General features: G+C 42.8%; 1 protein-coding gene across 2 annotated transcripts in view; it reads left to right on the top strand.

The window, feature by feature from the left end:
- COLEC10 (collectin subfamily member 10) overlaps positions 1-10692 on the top strand; it is a 36441-nt gene that overhangs the window by 3726 nt on the left and 22023 nt on the right. For both annotated transcript variants that reach the window (XM_054059363.1, XM_009568761.2), the window contains exon 2: positions 9168-9239. In XM_054059363.1, the coding sequence (XP_053915338.1) occupies positions 9168-9239 (72 nt within the window). The remainder of the gene's footprint in view (positions 1-9167; positions 9240-10692) is intronic.

Genomic DNA, 10692 nt, shown 5'->3' with positions numbered 1-10692 from the left:
TCAGTGTTCATAATTAGAGATTTTTGGTGTTTGACGTGTTTGGGAACAACTTGGTCTTAGCTGAACTGCTTTGGCACAGGACCTCTGAAAACTTACATTAGGTAACACTGATCTGCTCCGGCTGAGTAACGAAGGTCATAAAGGCCAAGTTCTGTACTCCATCAACTTCTTGGGTACAAAGTGAACCAGATCAAGCAGTAAATTTCCCAGACCAGCCAAGTGCTTGGGCTGGCAAAATTGGTCATGGACCTGTGACTTACTTTCCACCTTTCCAAACTTGGAGGCAAGCTAGCTGTTGCTGCTGCTGAGCAAGGAACTGAGTCTGTGAGGAGGCAGCAGCTAGAGCAATGACAACAAAAGCACCTGTTGTTGGTCCTGGCAGCAGAAGAACACCAGGCTCTGCTCCCCTGGGCTCTCTCTCTAACCAGTGTCCTGCCTTTGTCCTTTCTGGTAGTCTGCTTTAGCCAGGAAACTGCAAGCTCAGTTTAGTCTAACCTGAAAAAGAAGTTTTAGGTAGTCTGTTGATATTGATGAGATGGGATCTAAGTGAGTCTGAGTAAATCAATAAGCAACAACACGAGGGCAGAAATAAGGAGAAAGCCTCCAACTTTGACTCCTAAACTCCCATTAAAAGCATGAGCAGAGCGAGAAGAGGATTAGGGTACAGGCTATCTCTGCAGAAGCGTGAAGCGTGGCTACAGCTGATTTCACATGGATTCCTGGGAACTCTGCTTCAGAAAACTGGCTCTAGATCTTGCTATCTGTCCCAGGTCCCAGCTCATTTCCTTTGAAATCCAGACAGGGGAACTTCAAAGGTCTTGAATCAGATCCAGGTTGAGAAGCTGGAAAGAGATGAAATCTGAACAATACTGGGAGTTTCCCATAGTAATTTAGATGTAAAATGTTTCCTTATTATTACTGACAAATGATGCTTATAAACTCTATGAAACTGGCTGGCACCTCAAAATAGCATTTACTGTGGTCTGCAGTATAGTTGTTCATTTCTCAGCTTTAATTTCGCTTACGCAATTCCACTCCTGGAAAATTTCAAAATCTCTCAGAAACCAGATACGCTGTTATCCCCATTTCCTTCCAAAAATATAAAATACCTTACCACATCCTATAGGCTGTTCAAACCTATAACTAAACTTCCCTCTTAGCACTTCACATTTTATCTGAAGAGCCCTTTAATTTCAAAACCTAATTCTATTTTTCATGTCTTTTACACTCCCTTATTTTAGTGTACTCTACATTTCTGACGTTTATCAGCCTGAACTAGAAAGCATGTATGTTGGGACTTAAACACATAAATTCAAGAGATATTTGGTCTGTATTTCTTACCAATTATCAGTTTGATTCCCCACTGAAGCAGCTGTAATCCATGGGTCTCTGAGATCATGTCAGAACAGCAGGGAAACAGGTTGAGAAAATTAAATTTGGCACACCAAGTGAAAAGAAAATCTGGAATAATCTAAATATTTCTGTGTTATTAAAGAAATAATGTATGTCCCTATTATGCACGAAGCCTCACACTGTCAAATAATACAAGTCAGCAGAGCTTCTCGCAGCCTGCTGAAGGCCTGGGTCTGGCTCATGCAATGCAATAGAAGATGAGGGTATTTGTATTGAAGTCAGTGGATGTTTCTAAGTGGGAAGTGGAAAAGGCAGCAGAAAGTCATGTTTATTCTTTAACATTCTTTCCATTTCACAAAGGAAGGTGACTGAGCCCCTGTTGTCTAATTTAGAGATGGATAAAAAAAGACAACACAAACTTGTGGGCAAAATGCTTTATTTCTCACAGTGGAGCCCTGCATGTTCTTGCAGCACACCTGCCAGAAGGGCTATGGCTGCAGTTGCACACTGCAGCTGCATTCATCTGCCAGGGTTTTTTGCCAAAAGGGGAAGCCCAACATCTTTTTCATCTCCCACTCCAACTGTGTGGTCCTTTCTTCATCTTGTACTAGCTCGGCTGTTTATTCGTCAGACTTCTCACTGAGCTGATTCAGCTCATTCAATAAAAGCTGCTCCTTGCCTTATTAATGTTCCTCTGTTTAGTGAGTTAATTCCAGAAGAGTGCTCAGCATCAGGCAGAGGGGAGGAAGGTGTGCAGGCCAGAGATGGGGGCTGAAGGAAGGAGAAGGAAAGATGAGGAAGAGAACATCATGTTAGACAGGCAAAAGACATCAAGAAAGCAAGAATTCCCTCTGCTACAGGAAATTCACTAAGGATCTAAAATACACTGAAAGTGGAATTAGAGGAAATCTTGAGGCTTTCCATTGACGTAGCTCTGACGTGCTGGTACACTGGAAGACTGTATTTGTTTATTTCATGGACTCATTACTTCCCTCTGGTGACAAGACCGCTCAATAGAGACTGTACGCCAAGTTCACCATGCTCAGGGTCACTCAGCATCCATAGGATGCAGAGCTAATCCTGTGGTTATCTGCAAGGCTCTTCCAGGAGAGCAAGGGATTCAGTTGCTCCTGGAGGTGTCTCAAGGCTTCAGAATTAGGCACATAGAATCAGAGAATGATTTGGGTTGGAAGGGACCTTAAAGATCATCTAGTTCAAATGTCCCTGCCATGGACCCATCTCCTTACTCCTCTGATTTAACTCTCAGGACAGGCAGAAATCATCTGTACTCTCCACGGCCTCCCACAGTGGAGGTGGGGAGGGTCTCTATGCCAGCTCAGGTGGGACTAGGAGCATGAAACGTGGGCTCAGCAGAACTACGTCATGCATGATCAGAGGGTAAAACCATGTAACAGATTCCATACAAAGCCGCTGTGGTGAGACATTGCCTATGCCTAGAAATGCTAAATGCATCCAATGCAAGCAGTACAAAGCAGCCACGTACACATGAATCAAGGTTAACCATACCACCACCACACCCTCAGCAAACCAGTTACGTCCCCAAGAGCTTCTCAAGGACTTTTGGCCTGGTGGTGGACTTTTTTGAGTTCAAAGTATCTGATGCAGGAGGACAACTTTGCAACAGCCCAGTAAAAGTTGTGTTTCTGTCATATGAAAAGGTGGGTATGCCCTGGAGGGTGGAGGAAGGTATGTGAGGCTGCGGTACATGATAAGCCCACATGGGTAGTTGTAGTCAAAGTTCTTCATGTTTCTTTTGCTTCAGAGGAAACAATTTAATTGATTCACTAGAAAAAAAAATAAAAAGCTTAGAGAGCATTAACTTTTCTGCAGTATTTTTGGTCAGGAGACAGGAACCGGAGCTGACCTTATGCCATGACTTCCCAGCAGGTGTGGGGAAGTGTCTCAGTAAGACCGTGCGTTTCAGCAGAGCTCTGAGTGAAGATATGGCTACGCTGGCTGAATATGAGCTGGCAGCCAGCCCAGGGGGACAAGAAAGCCAACAGCATCCTGGCCTGTATCAGAAGTAGTGTGGCCAGCAGACCAGGGAAGGAAGTGATCACCCCCCTGTTCTCAGCCCTGGTGAGGCTGCACCTCGAATACGGTGTTTAGTTTTGGGACCCTCACGACAAGAAAGACACTGAGGGGCTGAAGCATGTGCAAAGAAATTCAATGAAGCTGGTGAAGGGGCTACAGAAGAAGTCTCACGAGGACTGACTGAGGGGACTGGGGTTGTTTAGTCTGGGGAAAAGACGGCTGACGGGAGACCTTATCGCGCTCTACAACTACCTGAAAAGAAGTTGTAGCATTGTGGTTGTTGGTCTCTTCTCCTAAGTAACAAATAATAGGATGAAAGGAAATGGGTTCAAGCTGCATCAGGAGAGGTTTAGGTTGGATATTAGGAAATATTACTTCACTGAAAGGGTTGTCAAGCATTGGAACAGGCTGCCCAGGACAGTGGTTGTCATCATCCATGGAGGTATTTAAAACATGTGTAGAAATGCTTAGGGACTTGGTTAAGTGGTGGCTTGTCAGCGTTAGGTTTATGGTTGGACTCAATAGTCTTGCAGGTCTTTTCCAACCCAAATGATTCTGTGATTCTAAACTGCTAGATGTTACACGCTTCCATAAAGATGCAGAAGCCCAGCTATGAGCCTCCTCTTGGCTTTATCCTTTAGGCATCCTGCAGACATCCTCATCCTGATGCAGGGCTGCTTCAACAGATAAGCATGGGCTCCAAAATCCTCAAAGATTACATCCTGATTCTCCAAGAACCAGGGTCAGCCCTTGATCACAAGACTTTAGGAGTCACTAAACATATGCGAGCAATTGAACCTGAAAATATCCTCCATTGCCCAGACAAGTCATGGATGTCCCACCTGTGGAGGTGTTCAAGGCCGGGCTGGATGACGCTTTGAGCAACCTGATCCAGTGGAAGGTGTCCCTGTCAATGGCAGGGGCATTGGAACTAAATGAACTTTACGGTCCCTAACCCAAACCATTCTGAGTCTGTGATTCCATTGGTGAATACAAGCCAGATAAATTGCTTACAAAAGATTCAGTAAGGAAATTTAAGTCACTTGAAGGTCAGTAAATTCTTATTAATTAAAGTCTTACTAAATGTAGTCTCTCAACATTGTGTTATTTAGTGAAACTCCTAAAGAGGCAGAGACCCTTTGAACTGCCTAAAAATAGTGATTATTATTAGACCTTCAGCATTTTCCTGAGCTTGTTTATGGGTGAAGGAAGAACTGGAGCTCCCTCTCAATTACAATTAAAATTTTGTAATGGCTGCAAAAGTCATTTACTGCTTATGGCTTCTGCTTTCCTTCTGTCTCACACAGTCTCAGGCTGGAAGTCTAGTAATTTATTGTTCCATGAGTTCATTTTAATAGTCTGGTATTTAAAATCTGTGACACAGAAGAAATGCGTCAGCTTGAGGGAATACTATGAAGCTTGAGAAGTGGTTTTGCTTCAGGTACTAGCTCCAAGCACTTTACCCATGCTTGTAATGCCAGTGCAGTGCATTACGTGACATCCTTGCAACCACAGTTTTAAAGTAACAACCTACTAATTAGGTTAACACTTAACCTGACACTGCCCCAAGCAAAAAGCAGCACAAAGGCAAGGTTAACCTCTAGGTACTGACTAAAGCATATGGGGACAGGGATCAGAGAGGGGTTTTTTTCTGTAAGAAAATTCAAGTTGCACAAAGCACAGTAGCACAAAATTTAAAAACCCAGTCCTGAGTACTGGCAGGATTTTTTTTTTTTTTCTGGCAGATTACAAAATGACTGCCTAGCACAGTGGGGTGACCTGTCCATGTGAAGTCCCGCAGGAAAGGGGACACTGCTTTAAACAGTGTCAACCGACCTCTCACAATCCCTCCTACCTACTGCAAATCTTGGTAAGACCACAAGAGGGGAGCATAACCCAAGAGTTCACGTTTCTTGCCAAAATTTGAGCTCGCACACAACAGCTCAGCGAGGACACAATGCATTTATAATTATAACACCATATTATCAAGCACTAGGCTTAATCCAGTCCTAACAATGAGATGGTACCACTAATGAATACTGTTTCTACCCTTGCTTTCTAATGGCCTACTCCTTCTCAGATGCCAAATGGGAAGATTAGCAGGATTTCCATCCCTAACAGAGAGGCAAAGTATTATTCTTCCCATTTTCCTAGGTAGGGCAACTAAGGCAGAGTGTGGTAGGCTGCTTTATGCCACAATGAAACAGGTGATAGATCTTACTTCTCTCTACTTCAGCTTTTAGAGCGCTTTAGCAAAAATTTGGTCTACACGAGGTGTTTGCAATAAAAATAGAGATTCCCTAATCTCCCAAAACCTCCTAAACAAACTTTCCCACACCTTTTACCCATTTTTTCTATTGCCTCTTAGTCTGATGGCCCATATAGGGCAAGCAAACTTCACCTCCAGCTGCCCTGTGTGTGAAAAGTTTGTTCCAAAGTCTCTCAGGAAAAGCTGCTGCAGCTTTCAGTGGCTTGAAATGTTGAATATGAAATTGGAAGAAAACATCTTTGGAAAGTAATCACAGTTTTTCCACTTGTATATTGACTTTCTTTACTAAGCTCTATTTCTAAGATTAACTAAGCAATGTTTCTTACCAAAAAAAAAAAACAACCAAGAAAATAAAAAAAGCATCTTTCCTGCACATCTTGCACAGAGGTCTTCCTTCTGCAGCAAATGGTCTCTTTAGAGTCTTTAACCCAAGGGCAAACTGCAAGCCACGAGGAATGAAACTAGCTGGCTTGAGGGAGGTGATGAGGTCTGTCAGGGTGACAAGCCCTGGTCTGGAAGGTCAGCATAAGTCTGGTTTGCTCTCCTGTGTGACATAGGGCAAAGAAACTCACTCTGCAGTTTCTACACCAGACCTAGTTACAGCACATCTTACACAATAGAATTCATTGCACGGTGAAAGGCTGGACATAAAAAGCCTCCTACACCTCCCTCCCCTGCCGGAGAGTACAGTCCATTTGTTAAACATCCCCATGTTGCATTTCTAGTCAGGACTCATCCAGCTTTTCCAGCCTTTCAATCACACCCTGCTTCCTTTCTGTTACCACATGTTTCTCCCCCTTACAGGTTTGCAGACTGTGATCAGATCAGCTCTCAACCTTCTCCCGGAATTTAATTTTACAAGCCTTTTGTCAGCCTCTGGGAATCTTTTCTGAATTTCTGAACTACTGAGAAGTGACTTTTACACTTTTCCCAAGGGTTCCATAGATGGGTTTGGAAAGGACAATCTCTTGGTTTCTCAGTTGTAAATGTTGTTAGTACTGAGGTCAACAGCAAAATTAAATCATACGTTCTCTGGCTCTGCTGTCTGATGGTCAGTAGACAAGAACCCAGTACAAGCAGGCATCCTTCTATTGGCTTCAGTCTCATAACCATAGCTTCAAATGGATATACAAGGAGCTTGGCTTTCAGAAATACATTCTGACTTTTCCAGCATTTTTAAAAACTACTGAAAATACATATGTTTAAAATTTCTATTGCTGACTCTTTATAGCCTATCCCTTTCCTGCTTTGACCTGTAGCAGCTGCTGTTAAAAACAAACAAGGCACATGAGCTAGCCAGCACACGCTGTTTCCTCCTTGTCCACCCCTCTAGCAAATACTTCCTCCCTCCAATGTGGACTGAAGTTCAGCCCTTTATCTTCCTCAGTTTTCATCACTGGCCACCCTCCTCAAAGAACATCCTGACCAACGGGTAAGTCTGCCCTCCACAAGAGAGTTCCAACAATGAAGGACTTTTTGGCATCCAGGAAGAAACTCAGCCCACTCCACATAACTGACACGGGAAGGAGCCAAACACCTATTACCACATTTTATATGCTGCAATTAATATTCACCACTCCACCACTGGAGGCCAGTTACAAGTGCGGTTCCCCAGGGCGCGGCACTGGGTCCAGCTCTGTTCAATGTCTTTATCAATGACCTGGATGAAGGCATTAAGTGCACCCTTAGCAAGTCTGTAGATGACACTAAGCTGGGTGGAAGCGTGGATCTGCTGGAGGGTAGGGAGGCTCTGCAAAGGGACCTGGACAGGCTGTATCACTGTTCCCTGGACATGTTTAAGGGACGGGTGGACGAGGTGCTGCGGGGCATGGTTTAGGGAGTGTTAGGAATGGTTGGACTCAATGACGCAGTGGGTCCCTTCCAGCCTAGTGATTCTATGATTCTATGATTCTCGTCACCACCCCACAGAACAGCCAATGATATGCTACATAAGGCTTCAGAAGTAGGAGAAGCTAAATTAGGAATAAGTGGGCAGTATCTTTCAAAAAATAAGAACGAGGTCCATGAAACAATCAGTTTGAAAGCAACTATAGGAAGCTGCTTTCTCCCTAAGCCCACAATAAAATCAGCAACCTCTTTGCCACGGGGTATTATAGGGGCCAAAAATATAAACCGGTTTAAAAGGTGCAGGATTAATCTATGTAGGGAAGAACTAGTAGTGGCTGTTCATGAGTTCTCTGGATGCAGTGTTTGGCTCAGGCAAGCCCTTCAAATCACTGCTTGTGGGAAGCTGGAAGTGTCTGCTTGGGTCACAGTCACCCTCAGCACATCCAGCCCCCTGAACACCTTCTGCCAGGGCTGGAGGCATCATCCTCAGTGAGACAGGTTATTGGTCCCACAATGTAATGCTGTTCTGTCCTCACTTTTCTTTCGCTGACATCCAGACATACTGCCCTCCCTTGGGTACTCTGTATCCGGAGCTCTTCTCCCATTCTGGGCTGCAGGCATGGACACACCTAGCTGCCATTCACATGAGATCCTGTTTCACAAGAAACTGTGGAGCTGCTTCCCACCGCACAGCAAGGCTCACTGCAGACATGGGTAGTGAGCACGGGAAAAGGCTTTGGAAAGCTGCCTGTATCCAGTGCTGGTAGTTTCATGCAAAGGGGTGCAGGTGTTGTCCCCCTTTGGCATTTGTCAAAAAGAAAAAAAAAACCAAAAATCTAACTTCCTGCATAATATGAAGTGAGATTGTATAGTACCTAAGGAAGGAGATAATACGTATCTCCTACTAATTGCTGTCTTGCATCTTTAGACTGTAAGCTGCTCAGTAAGAGACTCTCTCTTACAATAGTAAGCGTACTTACACAATACTATACAGGAACCTCTGTAATTTGGTCTTGATGTCATTTGGAGAAATCTCTGCACTACTGTAATAAAGACAATGCTTTTACCTCTTACAGATACTCAGTGTTTGACATTTTCAAATTAAAGCTTTGGAGTAATTGCAAAATACGTTTGTTATAGCAAATGTCATCTGTCAAAAACCGAAGGCAAGACTTCTGCCATACTAAGTGCTAAGGTCTATATTAGGATCTGTTTCAACATATTTACATTCCTCCCATTCCAAAAGCATCTGCATACCATGAACACAAGGTCACTATGAACAGTGTCACTAGAAACAATTACTAAATTCCTGTGGCTTCCCCTGGTAGCTCTTCCACAGTACCTGTGTACAGGTTTCCCAACAGAAAAAGATCAGCTTAGGTATCTGCTTTACAGCAAACAGGGATTAAAAGGTAGGACTAGAAATAGGTGTTGGATAATTCTCATGTTGGAATAGCCTTTCCAAAAGTGGAAGTTTTCAGCTTTTCCTAATAATGATCAGATTCATCAGCTCTTCTCTGGAAACTTATCCCACGGCAAACAAACAAAACAACCTGTGAACTTTACTTTCTGAGGATGTACAGTTGCACTTACTGCACTGAGAGAAACACACCATGGTGCTTTATTTTCTGTTTTTTGGAAGGTGATGAAGGTGAAAAAGGAGATAGAGGAGAAGTGGGCAAACAAGGAAAGGTTGGACCAAAAGGACCGAAAGGTATTTATGACAGTTTGTTGGCTATTACTGGTATATGAATATCATTACACAAAACTGTACTGATGCATATGATCAGTGATGTTTAATGCTTTTCATTCCTGCTGCACCAGTGGATTTCACAATCCTGTCAAACATTAATCAGTGAACCTAACGATACACTGAAATCTGGTGCGATTCTTACCAATACAGAAGACAGCTCTACATAGCAATAAATTTAAAGAGTCTTGTTATAAACCAGTACATCTGCTGCTGCTTTCCCAAGTGACTGAGTGTGATCCAGAGGACTCAGATCATGTGTATAATCATTACCCAGATGATATTTATAATCAGAAAAATTACTCTTCTCTTACTGAAGTGAACCTTTAGTTGAAATTGAATTTTGAGAGTTTTTTCCTAGTAATATGTCAGGATGCTCAAAAAATTTGGTCTCAGTTGTCCCTATTTTGCAGAAAAGCAAACAGAGGCAAGCACTGAAAAACAAAGTTCCTCTGATCAAACAGTATCTGATGGGAGAACAAGGCGTTGCAGATGTCTCAGGAGTTGGCTCTATTAAACATCTCCCATATCCTGCTGGGCAGGGCATTTGGAAGCACCAGATGCAACAGTATCAGCCTTGTTTGAATGCTCAAATTCAAAAGCCTAATTTATGATCAGAGTTTAATGATAGTGCATATTCCTGGTCTTTCTTCCTTGACAGCAGTTAAGAATACTCAGGAAAATTTTTACTTTTATAGAAACTTTGAAATCATCCTGTTATTATTGTTACAAAAAAAAAAAAAAATCCATTTTTAAATGCAGTCATATGACTTTGCCTCTTACCTTAAAAAGATCAGGAAAGTTACAAGGGAATCGGTAACTGATCATTTAAGAAGCATCTTAATGATTATTCAGTCAAATTCAGTGTGCAAACTGAGATTCCCTAAACTGAGCTGTCATCATTAGCTGGTTTAAGAACTTACACTATTAACCAATTAAAAAAGTATCCATTATTTTGGTGGTCTGAGGACTGAAAAAGCACATACAACAAAACAACAGGTCCCTATTTACACTCCTGCTTTAAGAAGCATTCACAGCAAAAGCCATGAAGACTTTACCTCAAGGAAAAAAGGAAAGTCTTTTTTCTGGGGTGGAGGGAAAAAAAACCAATAAAACCTGCTGTTGGCCTGGTCTGCAGTGAAGTAAAATTAATATTTGAATGCTCACTAGCAGTTTTAATTTGTATTTTCTGTAAGAAAATGTGATGTTTTGGGGCATTTGAACAGGCAGTTCTACTAAGGTGCCTGACAATGCCCTACTGTTGTGTCCCACAGCAGCAGAGATCTGCGCTGTCCTCCTACAACCTTCCTCAGAGCTCCAGTCCTTTTGGTTTTGCCACACACACGAACTGGTCAAGCTCAGGAAGAACAGCAAGAGTAGATACCTAACAGTGCCTTGGGAAAGGAATGAAATCATC

The sequence above is a fragment of the Cuculus canorus genome, chromosome 2, assembly GCF_017976375.1.
Source record: "Cuculus canorus isolate bCucCan1 chromosome 2, bCucCan1.pri, whole genome shotgun sequence".
NCBI lineage: Eukaryota > Metazoa > Chordata > Aves > Cuculiformes > Cuculidae > Cuculus > Cuculus canorus.
This window is presented reverse-complemented; position numbering and strand designations above follow the sequence as displayed.